This window comes from Aotus nancymaae, unplaced genomic scaffold (assembly GCF_030222135.1).
Source record: "Aotus nancymaae isolate 86718 unplaced genomic scaffold, 86718_ANA_hifiasm-v0.15.2.pri h1tg000051l, whole genome shotgun sequence".
Taxonomy (NCBI): Eukaryota; Metazoa; Chordata; class Mammalia; order Primates; family Aotidae; genus Aotus; species Aotus nancymaae.
This window is the reverse complement of record NW_026988465.1, coordinates 10,415,954-10,435,630: the sequence shown is the minus strand read 5'-3', so window position 1 is coordinate 10,435,630 and position 19,677 is coordinate 10,415,954. Positions and strand designations below refer to the sequence as shown.

Here is a 19,677-nt window from a genome sequence, read left to right as displayed (position 1 = left end):
TTTATATAACTGTTTAGGAGATTTGAGTTTTCATTGAGGGTTGGTTCTCAGGCCACTTTGCTGGAAGAAACTTAGGGGAATGGATCCCATCGTGATGACACTTGACATTTGGGTGGATGGTGCTTTCGGTTTTGACAAAGCACTCTCCTTTTGGTCTTATTTAGAACTGCTCTTAGATTTACTGCAGAATCATATGATATGAGAATGTCATATATTCAAGATAATAATCTATGTGGATACAGGGGGTTGCTATACTTTTATCATGATAGATGGACTGAATTCTGGATGTATTCAGTCCATCTATTATGAAGGACCTGCTCATGAAGGAATGAATGAGATTTCAGATTTTGTAGTATTAATTCTTAAGTGAAGGGGAAAGCATAGAGAAAAAGGAACATTCATGAGCATTCTCTAAGACTCAGCAAAGGATAGAAAGGAAAGGCCAGCCCCTCTACAAAACAGTCTATGTCATGCAAATTTGAAATTAGGCTGAGCTCAATCTGAAATAGTTGACCTTAAAAACGGCTAAGAAAGAAGTAGCAAAGACGCTCTTTTTTTTTTTTTTTTTTTTTTTTTTTGAGTCTTGCTCTGTCTCCAGGCTGGAGTGCAGTGGTGCAATCTCGGCTCACTGCAACCTCTACCTCCTGGGTTCAAGCGATTCTTCCACTTCAGCCTCCTGAGTAGCTGGGACCACAGGCGCGTGCCACCATGCCCAGCTAATTTTTTTTTTGGAGACGGAGTTTCGCTCTTGTTACCCAGGCTGGAGTGCAATGGCGCGATCTTGGCTCACCGCAACCTCCGCCTCCTGGGTTCAGGCAATTCTCCTGCCTCAGCCTCCTGAGTAGCTGGGATTACAGGCACGCGCCACCATGCCCAGCTAATTTTTTTGTATCTTTAGTAGAGACGGGGTTTCACCATGTTGACCAGGATGGTCTCGATCTCCTGACCTCGTGATCTGCCCGCCTCAGCCTCCCAGAGTGCTGGGATCACAGGCGGGAGCCCCCTCAGCCTCCCAGAGTGCTGGGATCACAGGCGGGAGCCCCCGCGCCCGGCCACAAAGATGCTCTTTTAAAAGGTCAGTGTTGGGCACAGTGGCTCCTGCCTGTGATCCCAGAACTTTGGGAGACTGAGGCAGGCAGATTGCTTGAGTCCAGGAGTTTGAGACCAACCTGGGCAACATGATGAAACCCCTTCTCTAAAAAATACAGAAAAAAAAAAAAAAATTAGCAGGCGTAGTGGCCTGTGCCTGTAGTTCTAGCAACCCAAGAGCCTGAAGTGGTAGGATTGTTTGAGACACAGGAGGTAGAGGGTTCAGTGAGCTGTGATCGTGCCATCGCACTCCAGCCTGGGTGACAGAGCAAGATCCTGTCTCAAAAAAAGTCTTTCAGTGCTTGGTGTGAAGTATTAGGTTGTATTAGGTTACAGTGTTAAAATACTAGGGAATTCTAAAATTTGCTCCCCCAATCTAAGAGCTATGTTCTCAACTTCTTGTTGTCTACGCTAGCTTTTGTTGTCCACATTAGCTTTGGACACACATATACATACCAAGAGGCCATAGGTAGGTTACTTCCCTTTCATTTCCACATTTCCAAAATGAGGATTTGAACCAGATGGCTTTGAAGTGCCTCCGGTTCTCAAATGTGTTGGCTTTCTATCAAAATTGTAGGTTTTTTGATTTCCATTGTTCAGCTTCACGGACGCTGACTCACGAACGGCCTCCCCCAGCACACGCACAAACACAACAGACCCACATACCCCTCTACCTTGTATGTACCCACTCATGCTTCAGATCCCACAAACTGATCAGGCCCCTAAATTGAGAGCAGGGTATAAAAAACAGGAAAAGAGCTGGAACTGTATTTTCTTTTAAATCTTTATTTATCCTTTTCATTCCTTTATCCCACCAATGCAAATTGCGGAGAACAGCTGGAAGCCACATTGGAGCGGCACAGGCCAGCTGGCTGAGTGATGCCGACCACTGGCCCCGAGCATCGAGCATCACAGAGGTCACAATGGGAATCAGCTCCGGAGCTCGGAGCAGCAGACACAGAGCCGCTAGAGGCCCGTAGGGAGGGCCACCTCCCAGCTCCCACAGTAGTTTGGCCTTAAAAACACTAAGAACAGTTGAATTCAATTGTCCTTTTTTTTTCCTTTTTTCCTTTAATAATAAAAAAGAAAACCAAAACCTCCTATAATTTATAAGCTATGTTTGACTATCTACATTATATAGAAAATATAGACTCTGTTTACTTTATAACACACATCTTTTTCCCTTGATAAATAACTCTTTAAAATACCTAGTATACATGCCTTGACTTCTTATATATGTTTGGTTTTATACATATACATACATATATACTCATGTTTGTAAAACACAATAAATATATACTCGACAACGACAGCCAAACAAATGCCATTTTGGTTAAAAAAACACAACAACAACAATAAAAAACAGATGAAGTACTGTAAAAGCACCAGGCAGCAGACAGAAAGCCGTAATTGCTAGAAACTTCTCCCTCCCCTGGGCAAGGCACAGGGCAGAATACTAAACACATCCAGGTGCCTGAAACAGAAGGAAGGCGGCAAAGGAATGGGTCAGGTCACAAGCTTTTGTTTTTTTTCTTAACCTGGGATTAGACTAAGAATCACAAATAAGTCATAGTGTTTCTAAGGAAAAACCAAGGGGCTCATTCAACAGCTTAGCCCTTGTGGTGGCTGCAGGGGACAGCAGAGACCTGGAAGGGGAAGGAGAGAGAGACAGTGACCTTGTGACAACTCCATGACTGTTTTGTAGCCCCTGACTCCATCTGCCCAGGCAAGCTTTTGATTGCTACACTGAGCATCAAGCCATTGCATAAGGCATGTTCTTTTCATTACTGTATTCACTGCTGGTGTAAACAGGAGGATTCAGTAGTGCAACACTTTAGGAAGTGGAATGAGAGCCACATGTTTTCGTGGCCCCTCAAGGGCTCCAGCAAATGGGGACTGTGACACGGGGGAGAAAAAGGCCAGAGGGTCATTGCCTTTCCCTCCTGAGACAGTACCCAGACTCCAATGGGAACACCGAGTCTGTCTCCTTTTAAAGAAGCACAGGAACTCTTGACTCCTCTTATGAGAAGGCCCAGAAGCCCCAGTCAGTCTGGGTAGGTGTCCCCTGAAACTCAGAGCACAGTCCAGCTGCTGGCTCCTGTGCCTGGTGGGGAGAAGGTGGAGGGGCAGGCATGCCTGCCGCTGAGAAAGACTCTGAAATAATGCACACCCCTTTTCTTAGATGGCCCTCCTCTCTGATCGTTGATTTTGAAACAAGCTCCCTAATGTCATGGCCTCTGTCCTATAAACTCCAAGGCTCTGATGGCCAAAGAAAGCAGGCGGTGGTGGAGCAGTAGGCGTGCTCACGGCTAGGTTTGTTTTAGTGTCTAGGAGTTGGGTGGGGATATGGGTGGAGGGGGATCCAAGCAGAGCAAGTCTCAGGAAATCCCAGAGGTGAAGATCTGAATGCACATCCCCCATTCTTGCCAAATAAAATACAAGTTAGAGATCATTGTTCACATTACAGTCACAATGAGAAATTTTAAACAGCTCATTTTCTGAGTACATTCAAGACATAATTGAGTTTATTTTAAAAAATTGGATTTCCCTGCAACAGCTTAGGGAATCCATTCCAATGCAGGTTTCAGTTCTAATTCCAACTTCTTCACCCACTAGCCACGGGACCTCAGACAAGTCACTTTACCTCTCTGAGCCTCCTTTTCCCAGAGCTCTGGAGGTGCTGTGTGAGGCAGCGTGAGACTTAAGAGGCAGAAAACCTGACTTCTTGTGCTGGCTCTACCGCTAAAGATGGGGGTGGCCTTGACAATCATTCTCTGTTATATAAAACAAAGGGATGGCACATATTGGACTGTGAAGCCCCTTCAGATGCAACTGAATTTCCTTTCTGCCCAGAAAGTCATTAACAAAGCTGATTCTGCCCCAAGTACCCACCAGAATGCAGGAGATCAGATCAGAAACCCAACTTATGATCACTAAATTCAATAGCTGTGGCTCTGAGACAAGACGAGGAGAGTAAGAGTGTGAAGGCGCAGTGCACAGCTCAAATTTGAGTCACAAACAAACGAACTTTAAAGCCCCACTCCCCGAGAAAGGACATTTTCCTATGTTACATTCAGACTCCCAAGAACAAATTCCAAGGCCATCTATAATAGTCAGCCAACAAGATTTTGAAAATACCCAGGCCTGAGGCTTGCTGCATCACTTACGATCAAAATCAACTTAGGAAGTCAATTTTAAAAGAGGTTGAGTGATATTTCCATTTGGGGAGGGGAAGAAACACCTTCTACTTCCCTGTGCAGCTCTATAAGCTCCTGGCAGAACATCAGATGTTACATGCTGCTGGACAGGAGAGTGCTGACAGCAGGCTGGGTGAAGCTGGAGGCCAGTCCATGCTTGTCACAGTCCTTCCTGGGTGTGACAGCAGACCCCTGGAGAAGTTGATAAGGAGCGCTTTCCTGCCTGGTGGGAACAGGAGGTGCCCACATCTCTTCTTGGGAGGCAGTGTGGTCTGCAGAAGATTTTGGATTTGAATGACCCCATTTCTGCCTAACAGTTGTGTGACTTTGGACAAGTTCCTCTTCCTCTTCCTGCCTCCATTTTCCCATGTGTATAAAAGAAATAGCAATACCCAACACTATAGGACTGTTTTCATGAATTGCATGAGATAACATACTGAAAATACTCTGCACACAGTGGACAAGTCCTGGAATTGGCTAGTCTTGGAGTTGGCCAAGACTACCCAAAAGTCCAGATATACCTGGCACAGTGGCATTTGCTGCCATGTAGGCTGAGGTGGGCCTGGGGTGCCCTACAGTACAATTCTCTGTTGTGGGGAGAAGTCCTGGAGGATCTGATGGTGATTACAGATTCTAAACTTTTGAATAGGCCCAGGGCACTCCCAGACATTTTTAGATACCAGGTAAGAACACTGACCCACACCCTCCCTCAGAACTTGGAATCTAGGGACACCCACACATGGATGGGAACAAAACAGGCAAGCGGGAACTAAATGGGAAGACTCTTAAAGCACTGCCTCCTTACATCAAAGCCCCTGAAACACATTAAACAAAGCGGAAAGGAGCTGAAATATTGCTGCGTTAGTTCTAGGTCAAAGTCGGCTAAGGGTACCTGAACCCCTAAGGGTATGATTAAGGGTGCTGGGCTGAAACAAAGTCCTTCTGCAGAATGCTGTCGAAGGCCAGAGATTTCAGCTTCAACCTGCCACCCCAAATCAAGTCTTTGCATGTGATGGGATAAGGGCAAATGGAGCACTAAAGAAGTATCTCAGCTGGTCACAGTGGCTCACACCTGTAATCCCAGCACTTTGGGAGGCTGAGGTGGGTGGATCACCTGAGGTCGGGAGTTCGAGACCAGCCTGACCAAGATGGAGAAACTCCGTCTCTACTAAAAGTACAAAATTAGCCAGGTGTGGTGGCACATGCCTGTAATCCCAGCTACTCGGGAGGCTGAGGCAGGAGAATAATTTGAATCTGGGAGGCAGAGATTGCAGTGAGCCAAGATCACACCATTGTACTCTAGCCTGGGCAACAAGAGCAAAGCTCTGTCTCAAAAAAAAAAAGGAAGTATCTCACACCCATTTGCTATAATTTTTATATTTAAAGAAACTGAACTATCTAGCTCTTTTCTTTCTCTTGTTCCTTCATCTAGCTACTACATGCACTTCAGTGGATAAAATTTGAATACACTTATTAAAATATTTTTTCATGCTTCTTTTAAAGAATATATATTCTTTCTATATACCCAGCCTCAAATGAGAATTTTTGTTTTAGATACTAAATATTTATTACAGAGCTTAGAGGCCTTGGTGGGGACCTCTCCCCCAAACCCCAAGTATTGGGAAAAGATTTCCCAAGTATTATGATTTAGTACAGAAACATACAATGGAAACTCCAGAAATATCCCTATTTAGGTTATGAATGACTTAGAAAAACGAAACCCATTGAGTCATTTCATTTGCTTTCCCTTCATCCCTAATCAAAGCCCTTCAGGCTAGCTAGAAAAAATAATAATAATTCCAATGTTTCCACAAAAACTACTTTCCCAGAGAGCAATGAACGAGAACCAAAACAGTCCATGACATGGCCCTCTGTTCAAACTATTATGGGGAGACTTCCATTCCAGTAAATCTCCAGTTTGGAACTTTTAGCTGTAAGAGCAGGAATGCTGACTGTGAAATCCGTCAGCAACAGGTGAGGGACCAAATGAACCAGGCATGGAGTTTCAGCTGACCGACCCTGCAGTGCTGCAGCAAAGCCCCATGAAGCAGGGTGACTCTTTCCAGAAAGTCAATACTTACTTCTCTGTACTAGAAAATGCCTAACATTCCCCTGGTGTTTGGACACACCACACTTGCATCTATGAGTAGCCCGGGCTTCAAACTATATTGACCCTATGGAGGACAATGAAGGATGCAACTGATTGCGCTGTTCATTCTCAGATTTTGCCTACTAAGGCTGGGGGTGGACTCCAGGCCCCCTAGATTCCCTTCTAGTTCTAATGCCAGCTATCGGAAAAGCACTCTAAACCTCAGCTGCATGTAAAGACACCTGTTGGACTTCAGTGAGCCTGTGAACAAAAGCTACATAGACTTATGAGGAATGGCTTCCACGTTCACCCTTGACAAATGTCTTATGTGGGGTGAAGGATTAAGCAAAGATAACAAAGGATAATTCCCTGTTCTCTGAATGTGCTTGACTTGATCTTTCTTTCAAGACCAGATCTGAATTTTTAAGAATAATTTCAGTGATTCACAAATCTGTGTGTGTGTGTGTGTGTGTGTGTGTGTGTGTGTGTGTTCCCTTTTGGCACTGCCTGCTCCCAGCCTGCAGTCAGCATCTCTAACAAATGCTCTGTAAGCAGAGTGTGCAAAGACAAGAGAGACAGGAGATCAATTAGAAGAACATGTTTTTTCCAACATTAACCTTCTCAAAGCTAAGTATGGCCCCTTAGAAACACGAGAAATAATGTTCCTTGTTGTCCTTTTGTTTTGTTTAGTACCTACCCCTAAATTCTCTGCTGTCAGAATCCTGAAAGCTAATGCTGGAGCTAAGAAAAATACCTTTTTTTTTTTTTTTTTAAAGAAAAGAGGATTCTGATTGGAACTGAAGTCTTCCTTTTAAAATTCACAAAGCTGGATGAATCCCCTAAAAGCTCTTGCCAGCTTGGTAGGAGAGATGGGTGATAGAGCCCCAAACACCTCCCTAGCTAGTCTCACTTTACCTTGTTAGGGAATTCACACTGCAACACTGACGCACACAGCTGTCCCCAGTCTTTGGGGGCAGCATATGAGCTTATGGTCAAACCCATACTTGTGCTGGCTTCTTGGCACTGCCTGGAGAGCCATGTGGCAGGGCTACCTTAACACCTCAGTAACCCCTGTGACACTCAATTTCACCTTTACTGGAAATAAAGTTATAAGGTGACTCTGCAGTTTTTAAATTGTTGACAAGTTCAAAGAAGTGATTTTATTCTCTGCTCCCCCTGTTTTGGTGCAATCTGAGCTCTTTCCTTTTGGCTTCCGGGAGTCCTGCTTTCTGCTTGCTATTTCTGACCTCTCTCCATCAGGTGAAGGGCAATGAACCAAGTGCAAAGACATACCCTCAGTGCTTCCTGTGAGGAAGCCCAATCAATCAAAAGCTGGCCACTTGGCTACTAAGTACTTTTGCCTTCAGATACCTTACATCCAATAAAAAGCAGCTTCCTGGAATCTGAACTTTCCCAACAGCCCATCCCACCCCCCAACCCCAGCCTAACAGTCTTCTGCAGACTGTGAAAACGAGCCTTCTCCTGTCTGCGGTGGGTGTCCCGGGCACTGAGTTTGCATCTGATACTGGTGCCTTGACCTTGCAGGACCACTTGGCTTGCAGGAGGCCAAGGTGTGTGAGGGGTGGATGAGGTAGGGAGGGAAGCAACCCCTCCTTGCTTGTCACAGTAAAGCGCAGCAGAGGCAGCTAAACCAAACGACTCTGGTGCAAATACCCAGCGGGGGTCATCCCGGGAACGGCAGGCCCTCCTGAATGCTTCCAGGCTACAAGCTCAGCTCACTAAGAGTCTGGTTTGGGGTGGTCCCCGGGACTGAAGTTTACCTTCCCAGATGCCATTTATTCACACTGTCCCTCCACCTCCCCGATCCCCACATTGCCCATGGCCACCGTCTCCTTTCCCTCTCTGTGGACATCCCCTGCAGAAGGCTCAAGTCCCCGAGATCCCCAGTCTGTGCTAACAGTAGAGGGACATCCTGCTGCGGCGCATGGCCTCACTGATCAGGTAGGCGGGGCTCAGCTCCGGCTCCTCGGTCATGATGGCAATGTTCTGCCACTCGCCCGTCTGGCTGGACCTCTTGATGGTGTCCACCACGCACAAGGCATACAGGCAGTCGTCGAAGGTGGCGGCCATGGTGAGGGGCCGCCCGTCCCACGTGCGCCGGTCGTCCTGGTCCTGGAAGGCCTGGCGCACCGCCTGCATCATCTTGATCGTGCCACGCAGGTAGGGCGAGGGGATATCGCTGAAGGCCTTCTCGGGCAGCAGGGAGTTGCTCACGGGCGTGGCGTCCTGCACCAGCAGCTCCTGCTCCGGGGCGCTGTTGCGCTGCCCATACAGGTCGGTGCCCACGGCCAGCAGGCGCCCGGCGGAGCCCACCACAGTGACGTCCTGCTTGAACTCTCCGGGCACGTTGAAGTTGAGGGTGACCGTGCAGCACACCCCGCCCTCCAGCACCATCTGGAAGGTGCAGAAGTCGTCGCTGGTGATCTGGCGGATGCCCTTGATGTGGTCCGTCTGCTTCACGAAGGTCTTGAGCAGCCCGTGGACCTTGACGGCCTTCTGGCCGGTGAGGAAGGTGAGCAGGTCGATGATGTAGGTGCCCACGGAGTGCAGGCCGCCGCCGCCCATCAGGTCGTCACAGCTCCAGTTGTACTTCTTGCCCAGCAGGCTGCCGCCGTGCACCTGCACCTCGCACACCAGCGGCTCGCCCACGTAGCCCTCCTCGATCAGCTGCTTCATGCGCACGAAGGCCGGCAGGAAGCGCAGCACGTTGCCCATGATGCTCATGAGCTTGGGGTAGTAGTGGGCGGCGGAGGTCATGCGGAAGGCGTCCAGCGGTGTGGCCGTGCGGTCGCAGATGACGTTCTTGCCGATGCCTGCGGGTGGGAGGAAGACAGCGGTCAGCGGGGCGGGACCATGCCCGAGCCCGCATCCCTGGGTCAGGTCTTAAAGTATTTCACATTAATAGAAAAAGAAGGCCAGGAGTGGTGGCTCATGCCTGTCGTCTCAGCACTTTGGGAGGCCAAGGCCGGAGGAGGGCTTGAGCCCAGGAGTTGGAGGCCAGCTTGGGTAACATGGTGAGATCCCATCTCTACAAAAATAATAATAAAAATAATAATTGTCCGTGTGTGGTGGGGCACCCCTGTGGTCCCAGCTTCTCAGGAGGCTGAGGTGAAGGAATCACTTGAGATGGGGAGGTTGAAGCAGCAGTGAGCTGTTTCAGCCGCTGCACTCCAGCCTGGGCAACAGCAAGATTCTGTCTCAAAAATAAAGAAAAAGAAGATATTCTATGTGTTTCAATATTACTTTAAATATTTATGTTGCATTAGCTAATTTGTTGTTTTTTGTTTGTTTTTGAGGCAGAATCTCACCGTTGCCCAGGCTGCATTGCAGTGGTGCGATCGTAGCTCACTGCAGCCTCAAACCTCTGGGCTCAAGCAATCCTCCTGCCTCAGCCTCCTGAGTAGCTAAGACTGTAGGTGCCACCACATCCAGCTAATTTTTTTTTTCTTCTTTCTTTTTTTTTTTTTTTGAGACAGAGTCTTGCCCTGTTGCTCAGGCTGGAGTGCAATGGCGTGATCTCAGCTCATTGCAACCTCTGCCTCCTGGGTTCAAACAATTCACTTGCCTCAGCCTCCCAAGTAGCTGAGAATACAGGCGCCTACCACCACACCCAGCTAATTTTTGTATTTTGTTTCACCATGTTGGTCAGGCTGGTCTCAAACTCTTGACCTTGTGATCTACCTGCCTTGGCCTCCCAGAGTGCTGGAATTACAGGCATGAGCCACCGTGCCTGGCCATTGTTTTTTTTTTTTAAAGAGAAGGGGTCTCTTAAATTTTTTTTTAAGAAACAGGGTTCTCATATTGCTCAGGCTGGTCTTGAATTCCTGGTCTTAAGTGACCCCCTACCTGCTAAGTCCCAAAGTGCTAGGATTACAGGTATCCTGGTCCCAGAAAGCCATGAATTACTTAATTTTAATGTTAAACGTCTGGTATTGATTTAAACAATAAGGTTTATTTTAAGATATTTAAGTAACCTACATTTTAGAAATGTTTGGCAATGTTTGCTAAGGCAGTACAAAATGTTTAATTTTATATTTTAGTTATACAAATCTATAACATTTTAAACAGAAATAGATTTTGCTTTTATATTATTTAAATACAAAAGATAGTAGTATTAAATTATACAATATAATATTTTTACATATAAAATATATTCCATTACAATTATCTTACATAATGGTTTGTTATATTTTATGTTTAAAATATCATTTTTAGTAAAAATGTATTATTATTTAAAATGACATAGTGAAAGAAGAGTATTTCTATTTGGACAGAATCAGAATACATAAGCTTAAATCCTAGCCAAGGTGAGTCTGATTAAGTGTGAAGAGTTTCTTAATGATACCCTTTGGAGGTCTAAGCTTTTGGCTAACGTCTGATCCCCTCCACCCTCCACAATTCCCCAAGATTGTATTTTGAGCATTATCATGCTTGTTTATTTTGCATTCTGGATTAGGGCTGGCAGTGGTCACAGAAGTGTTTGTTTCAAGTTGTTCTTTTCCCATAAAGAGCGGATATTGCCTAAATCTGAGGGGTTGGCAGTGCCTGTTTCCTCCCCGACCCCCATCTGCTTCAGGGTGGAGTGTGTTGCTTTTGGCCAGTGGAGGTCAGGCCAAATAAGAATTAGTCTTACGTGATGACTGTAATGTGTGTATAAATTACAGGAAGACCAAAATGCCTCTCGGAGCCCTTTTAGGAGACTAAGTAGTTCTGGGTCTGGAGAAAACAAAGGATCAAAGCAAAGGAGAGTGCCAGGGAACGAGAAAGGGATTTATCCATGCAAGCCAAGAGCCAGGGAGGAAGAAAAACAACTCAGCTGGACCTGGAGAAACAGCCAACTGGAGGGCAAAAAAAAAAGATTTACACGGATTTGTTAGCAAGTCAGATAAAACAGACGCTAGAAGAAAGACTTGGGAGCTACCGAGTGAAAACACCCGTCCTGGGGCAGGTCTCTGTGGTCGAGGCATGCTCACCCACAGACCCTCTGATGGAGACCTGGGCACTCCAGCCACAGATGTGGGAGAGACCCCAAGGGAAATGGGGTAATGAGACACACCCTACCCTATCCCACTTGCCCTGACTATGGGCACTCAATTGACAAAATCCACAAACCCTTACAACACGCTGAGCTAAGATGGGGTTTTGTAAAAATCGAGCAATTGCGGATGTCTGTCCAGGGCCACAGCCTGGCACATGGCTTTCTCATTTTCCCATTGGAAGAGCTAGCCAAATCCAAACCGGTCAGTGCAGATTGGAGAAAGGAAATACAAACGATGGCTGTCAGTTTCCACGTGCACATCTAGTTCTGGCCCTGAGCAAAAAGCCTACAGAATAATGATCACAGCTCCTTGCCCTTTCTTCTCTGTTGGCAGAGCTGGGCTGGTCCCCCTGACGGCCATGAAATAGCAGTGAGAAGCTCATTTAATGCTTCACAACCAGGTGAGGACTGCAGCTCTGGCAGAAAGACGAGATGACATTGGTTTGTATCACCGAAAGGGCCACACACCTGTGTAACATGTTCTGACAATATGATCTTGTAGGCATAAGGCTCGTGTAACACTGGCTCATGCTACCAGGAACAGATTTATATGTAAATGGAGTGATAGGTCACTGCAGGGACAGGTGACAAATCTGCCTCAGTGAAGGCTCTGGCCTCTGCTGCACCCTATCTCAAGGCCCCCAAAAGCAGGACACTGACTGCCATCTCCTCAGTGTGCTCTATTGGTCATATTAAGGGTATTAAGAAAAGTTTTTTAGGCCAGGGGCAGTGGCTCACGCCTGGAATCCCAGCACTTTGGGAGACTGAGGCAGGCGGATCACGAGGTCAGAAGATCGACCTCTTCGCAGCTCCATAGATAAAAAGATTCTGATGAAAGCCCCAGAAAATGTAACATGAACATGACATGATACAGAAAAATGCAACTCCATCCCGAGACTCACGTGCGGATTCCCCGGGGATCTGAGATACAGACATCTCTTTCTTTAGGAGATTTATTAGGTTGGTGCAAAGGTCATTGCGGTTTTGCCATTAAAAGTAATTATGGTGCCCTCTTTTTAATGCTAAAACCACAGTTACTTTTGCACCAACCTAATATGTATGAAACAGTTCCGCATTATACAGTAAGGACTTCGAGGATAGGGTTGGGTCTTTTAATTGCTTAAGTCTCCATTAATACCCACAGCACCTTGTGGTACATCCAATGTGCAGCAGGAACCCAGCAAGCCCTGTTGCCCGGCCCCACCTCTTTGCCCACAGTCTCTTGCAACATTCACGCTTTACAGATGGGTCTCAGCAACATCTTAACACACAGTATCTTCAAAAGTCAAACAAGACTTCTAGGAATTTATCATAAAGAAATAATCCAAAATGCAAGCATGGCTTCTTGCCCAAAGATAGTTCTGACTGCATTATTTATCGAAGCAAAAAACTGGGAACAGAGGCTGGATGCAGTGGCTCACACCCATAATCTCAGAGTTTTGGGAAGATCACATGAGGACAGGAGTTTGAGACAAGTCTGGGCAACATAGCAAGATCCCATTTCTTAAAAAAAAAAAAAAAAATGCCAGGCGTGGTGAGGCATGCCTGTAGTCCCAGCTTCTCTGGAGGCTGAGGTGGTGGATCACTTAAGCCCAGGAGTTTAAGGCTACAGTGAACTATGATTGTGCCACTGCACTCCAGCCTAGGTGACAGTAAGACCCTGTCTCAAAACAAAAAACAAAACAACTGGGAACAATGCAAATGCTCAACAGAAAAAGGGGTAAGTCAGCAGTCATATAGCCATATAATAGAATATTGTGTAGCCATAGAAAATGATGCTTATGAAGACCTTTCAGTGGCGAGTAAGATGATTATGAAGTAATGTTAAATGAAAAGGGCTCCATTCATAGATATATATGATCTCAATCCTCTTTAAAATGACAAAAGAAAGAGAAAATCCCTAGGAGGTTAACTCCGATGAGTAGGATTGGTTGGATTTGTAGGATTACGGTTGGCTTTACTTTCTTCACTACATTTTCCCATATTTTCTCAATTTATAATTTTATGGTCAGAAAAAAATTCTAATTAAAAAAATCCACAAAGAGACAGGAAGACCTTTGAAGGATAGCACTCACAATGATGGGAAAAGGGCCCTCCAAAGTCTAGGTGAGCTGGCAGGTCCAAGGTCTCATGGACCCACCCCAGTTCCTGAGGCCCGGACAGCTGGTAGAAGGCTCTGCTGACCCTGAACCTTGAACGATTCAGAGGCCTGGGCTCTGTTGCCAAATCTTCTTGCTCCAGTTGCTCAAGACCGCTTTATGATTCTTAGTGAAAGCTGTGGACACTCTCTCTCCAAAACGTGCAACTCAGACAGATGCACAAAACTCTGCCCCAACCTGAAGCCCATGCATGGATCCCCTCCGGTTCTGAGGCCCAGGCATCATCATACATTGTACGGTAACTTCTTGAAGGCTTTGGGACATATTGTTAAAAATAAGATAATGCTTCCAGTTTTAAAAGGAACCTAAAATGTAGAGCTAGCAGACCCTTCACAAACGGCTGAGCAAAGTTTGTTTTCCCTGCATTCTGGGCAGTCTTCCCTTACCCGACCTCTCTCAAGGGGCTTCTGCAAAGCCCACTCTGGGACCTCCAAGATCCTCAGATTCTTTTCCCAGCTTTTTCCCACCCAAATCTTCCCTATCAAAAGGTTCTTGCTAATAAAGCACAATTCTAAGTATAGACTTCTAGTCATCAGACACTCGTGTGTGTGTGTGTGTGTGTGTGTGTGTGTAGGTGGATTAGTGTGGCACAGAGCATTCCCCTCATCCCTAAAATCACATGCAATGTAAAGGGAACTTGTATTGTCTGAGTGTGTGGTTGACATATCCCACAATCCTGGGTGTGTCAGATGCTGCTCACTGTATGCTGGGATTTCTCCTGAAGAAAGCATACAGATACCTCTTCTGCAAATGGCCTGTCAGCCTGGGCTTTGGGCTCGACTCTCCAGCAAATACCACAGGTCTTTCTTTGATGTCCTCAGGACAATCATCTGTCTTAGCATAGTGTCTTTCTTTCCACCCCAGAGAAAGCACCAAAATGGCTCTTAAAAGTACTCTCTCTCTGTTTAATGTAGGAAGTGAGTAGAGGTCGTCCTGCACTCTTCCCTAAGCACGTGGTTATGCCATTTCTTTGACATGAGGGCAAGTCAATTCTACCAGGGAGACAGAAAATGAGGGGTTCAGGCAGAGGCAGAGGCCCTTTTTTTTAAATAAGCCCTTTACCAGCCATGGCTAATTTTCTAATGTGGAAACCTACAAAGGCTTTCCCCCTCTTGCCATGAGAAAAGAATACCGCCCTAGCTCACTCTGCACAGCCCAAGGAGGCAGTCTGCTCTTTCTTGCTCCTGGGTGGACAATTTCCCTGAAAGGATGAGGGAGCCACTTGTCCCATGCTGCATCCACACGCCTCCGAACAATACACCGAGACAATACACCAAGACAATACACGTTCTTTAGGTCTCAGGTTTACATCCACTTGTGGCAAAATGTGGTGCCCTCTTTCTAAGGCAAATGATCAAAAACTTTGGGACTTCAAACAATTTTAGAGGAAAAAGTCATGCCACAGAGAATTAGGCAAAGGGACTTGGAACATATGGACTCTATTTCACTCCAGATTAACAGGCAGTGAAAAATGGAAAATATGAAAACAAGAAGTGCCTGAGAAAGTATGTTTTGTGTTTTGCCAGGCCCCAAACATTTCCTGAGTGGTAGGAGAGGTTTGGCAAAGTCCCTGGTGCTCACAACTATGGTAGAAGAACGGGAGGGGTTTTCTGCACATACGCGGGTAGGATGCATGAGGGTTACCCAGCTGCATTCACCCAGGACTGTGAGCCATCATGCTACGGCTTCTTGCTCAGCTCACCCCACCAAGGGTCCCGTCCCTACATCCAGAAATGGCTGTCTTGGAGGGTTGCGCATTTGTCAATATGACGAAATGTGACTACGGGTGAGTGGCAGAGGCACACGGGGTATCTGGCCTGTGTCTTCTGGGGATGCCTTCATAACTCACTCCACAAAGACCAGGCTCCCCTTTGTGTGAGGACAAAGAACTAAAGCTGGGTCTTTTAGGGGACTTTGGGGCTTAGATCAACTACATTTTTTTTTAAGACAAGATCCTCTCAGCAGCAAATAAAGCAAAGCTATCTGTCCTTAAAATGGTGGAGCTGATACTTCCCACCTATGTCACTGTGCCGCAGTTAAGAACAGAATGAAATCCGTGGGAAACTTCTGGCGGGTGAAAGTGCTATAAGCAAGGCAGTGTGCCTGCTCTTCATCAGAAGTTTTAAGTTAAATAATTTCAGAAGGAGCTTTACTGTCCTCCTGAGATCCCTCTTGGGGAAATGGAAAATCGGCTCCCTCCGAAGCCTGCTGAGTGTGTCCTCTGTAACAGAGCCAAAATATTCATGGCCCTTCTGAGAAATCTGTGCTACAGGGAAGAGTTTCCAGCGCAGAGACCCTAAAGCCCTTCAGGCAGCTGCTCCCCTTATATCCTCCAAGCTCAGGGTCTCCAAGCTGTGGCCGAGTCTCTGTTCCTATCTCAGGACAGACCAGAGCTTTGGTGGTGCTGACACTTATCCACATGGTGCCCCAGGGAGCCTGGCTCAGGGGCTTCACATTCACACTTCGAGGGAAAGATGGAGCTCTGCTGTCCCGCAGAGCAGGTAACCTTTGCTGCCTTTCATCAGGGAAGTTATCCCTGGGTACCTGGAGGATGGCTGACACCTTGCCACCCAGGGACCAGGCTGTTCCATAACATAATAAGCCTGGAACCTCAAGCAATCTCCCCATGAGCACATTTCCAATTACACACTCCCTGATCTAATCATGGTGGAAATCTCTGAGGCAAGGCTACTTTCCCACCGGTCCCTCCCCATCATTCCACTTGTGTTGACAGCCCCTTATCTTCTTGAAGCCAAAATGGATGCTAGTTCCGCAGGCTGGCTTGCAGCTGTCCCAGCAGATTGGCAGAGCCCCGGAAAGAAGTCCCATCAGATACAGCTTCCTATTTTTGCCTCGAATTTGCAGAAGGTAGAGACGGCTTGCTTTGCATTTCAAGGAGGAAACTCATTATTTTCATTTATACTCTGTTCCTTAACGTTTCTGTGCTAGGCACTGGGACCAAAAATTGAGTGAGAAAGATAAAGGAGAGCTCACAGTCTAGTAGAGGAGACCAATCAGGAAAGGTGTGATTATGGGATGCAGATCTCAGAAAGTGTCAATGAGAGCATGAAGGAAGGGCTGCCCAGCTGATTTGGGCATGGAAGAAAGTTTTGCTGGAGAGGGAACATTTGAGCTGGGTTCTGAAGCATGCATAGGAGCTTGCCTATTCATGATTCAGAAGTTTGAGTATGGTATAAAAAATGGTCTAAAATAAGATTAATGGTGTTTAATGTGGAATCTGGGAAACTGCTAATACTAGACTGTTTACAAAAACTGTGTGTGTGTATATCCTGATGTGCAGTTTTCTGAGAGAGGTTCACTAGAATCTTAAAATAATCTGTGATTCAAGAAAGATTAAGCAGAATTGGAGTTTAAAGAAGAAGAAAGAAGGTAGGTCAAAGACAAATCTCTGGTTTCAGCAGAACTAAGCATATGAACAGACAGGGCTATTTCTAATCCCTTCATCCCTGCACCCTGAGACATGGGACATTTAGTCGCTTTCACTCTCTCACTCACTCACTGCAACACCATTGAGCCCAGCTCCTTTCCTCTTTTATTTCTGCGAATCTCCTTCCTGCTCCCCCAACACACACACACACACACACACACACACGTTTGTTTTTTTTTTTTTTTGAGATGGAGTTTCGCTCTTGTTACCTAGGCTGGAGTGCAATGGCGTGATCTTGGCTCGCCGCAACCTCCGCCTCCTGGGTTCAGGCAATTCTCCTGCCTCAGCCTCCTGAGTAGCTGGGATTACAGGCATGTGCCACCACCCCTGGCTAATTTTTAGTAGAGACAGGGTTTCACCATGTTGTCCACGCTGGTCTTGAACTCATGACTTCAAGTGATCTGCCCGTCTCAGCCTCCCAAAGTGCTGGTATTACAGGCATGAGCCATCACACCTGGCCAAAAATAAGTTTTTTAAATTGATACATAATAATTATACATATTTCTAGTGTATATAGTGATGTTTCAATACATATAATCTATTGTGATCAGATCAAGGTAATTTGCATATTAATCATCTCAAATCTTTATGATTTCTTTGCATTGGGAACATTCAGTATCCTCCTTATAGCTATTTGAAAATATACAATAAATTGTTGCTAATTACAGTCACCCTACAGTGCTGTAGAACGCTAGGACTTATTCCTCCCATCAAGCTGTACTTTGGGTCTGATCTTAACTTTTGCACTCTTACTGCCTTCTGACCACCCTTGTCTTAAGGCTGGCTAGGTTGTTGTTTGCACCCATGTCACCCAGAGATACATGTTCCCATTCTTGCTGACTACACGTGCCTGTGCACGTACGTTTAATATCTGCACCACACAGCACAAAAGGAGGGCTCTGAAAACAATCATGCAACTGACTGCAGTGAGCTTCAGAAACCAGGATGGTGGGGGCGGGAGGCCCCATGCTTAGCGGGGTGACATCTGAAGTCCCAGGGCAATTTGATTAAGTTTCCATCCTAATTTCAAACTTGAAATGGAAATGGGTCAGAGTGACCCATATTCAGCTCCTGTGTCAAAGCCTCTGGGGCTATCAGTGGGCTCTGAAAGAAGGTCACAGCCAATGAAAGGAAGTCAGGACAGCTGATGGTGATGGGACTTAGTGTTGAACTGAATTAATTGTTCAAGTGCTTTCTGCATTCAACCCACCCGTAAGGCCAAGCCCCTATCCCACCAACCCCTTTGTGAACCTTCCCCCATGACGCAAGCCTGTTGCCTGGGCCCTCTTATTGCCCAGGAACCCCCATCAGCATGGGGATTTTTGTGATTGCTTCCTGTGCACTTGGGTCACCTAATGATGGAAACTATCATATGTGAAATGGCATCTACTCCTGAAACATTTTTCAATTTCAGTTACCTCACTGTTAAATCCCACACATCTCCATCTCTACAGCTTATATTTGAGGCTACAGTTGAGAATGCAGATATGATACTGGGGAGTCACTAGCCAACTCCTTCCAGTAGGGAATTCCCCAGGAAAGTCAAGAAAAGCTTGCTACTTCCAGCTCAAGCTAGACTGAGGGTAGAGGTCTAGAAACAACAGGTAGGTATGCAGGACCAAGAGACCTACCAGGCTGGTGGCCAGCTTCCCACGTAGGGAGGCCTGGGGCAGCCCTCCCCTTCCTGTTGGTGGCACGTACAGACCAGAGTGGGAGGGGGCAGGGAGGAGGTAAGAGGGCAAGAGGGCCCATGGGAGAACAGAGGCTTGGAGTTCGATGCAGTGGTGACAGTGGTCAGGGACTTGGGGACAGAGGAAGATGGCCAGCAGTTGAGTCCTGCTATATTGGTCCAAAATAGCCAAATGACAACCCCTGTACCTCGGGGGTCACTATTCTAGAGAGTGGCCTAGAACAGCCATTCTTGAGCCTACACCACCATTCCACATTTGGACAAGCCAGGATTCAGAGTGTACCCGCTGGATCCAAGGGACATAGCCAGAGTCTCATAAGCCACACTGTTCCCATAGAAAGAGCTACTTTCTGGAGTGGAAGAGGAAAAAGCAGAATGCCAAACATTGGGTCACCAGAGCCATGTAAAAGAGGCTGAGATACTTACAAGAAAACATAAATCATTGGATTGGGTGAGACTGCTGGATTGAATTACAGTTCCATTTCCTACCTACTCACCTAACAGGATGGGGGCCTAGAATGGTGGTCAACTTGGCTCTTCAGAAATAAAGAAATCTATGCTTTCTCTTCCCAAGTATGGTATGAATCCTCATCACATATCCAAAAGGCTAGGATCCTCCTGTCATCTCCCAAAGTCCCCACGTAGTCCCCAACAAAACCTCAGCATATCCTTGTTGATTGCAAGTCAGTACTTCAGGAGAAACACTATCCTCACTGTGTGTACAATGGGAAAGACAAGAGATTTCAGGCAATATCTCAAAACAAATGCAGGAAATTCTCCATTCAAGGAGGGTTGTACTTTAGCGAAGGGATCACAAGTATATTTACCCAACGGATATGTTTTTTTTTTTTTTTTAAAGCCAAGATATTTCACACAGTCTGAAGTTTTGGTCTCAAAAAAATGCAAAAATCCAGAAACACTGGGTTCCTTCTGCAGAGCCTCCTAC

The 19,677-nt window shown here is 46.3% G+C and overlaps 1 protein-coding gene across 1 annotated transcript in view; it reads right to left on the bottom strand.

Moving 5' to 3' along the window:
• Positions 1–1,855: 1,855 nt before the first annotated feature.
• The window catches only part of GFOD1 (Gfo/Idh/MocA-like oxidoreductase domain containing 1), a 125,329-nt gene continuing 107,507 nt past the window's right edge, over positions 1,856–19,677 (bottom strand). The window contains exon 2 of the mRNA XM_012476586.3: positions 1,856–9,209. Coding sequence (XP_012332009.1) covers positions 8,290–9,209 — 920 coding nt within the window. The 3' untranslated portion in view covers positions 1,856–8,289. The remainder of the gene's footprint in view (positions 9,210–19,677) is intronic.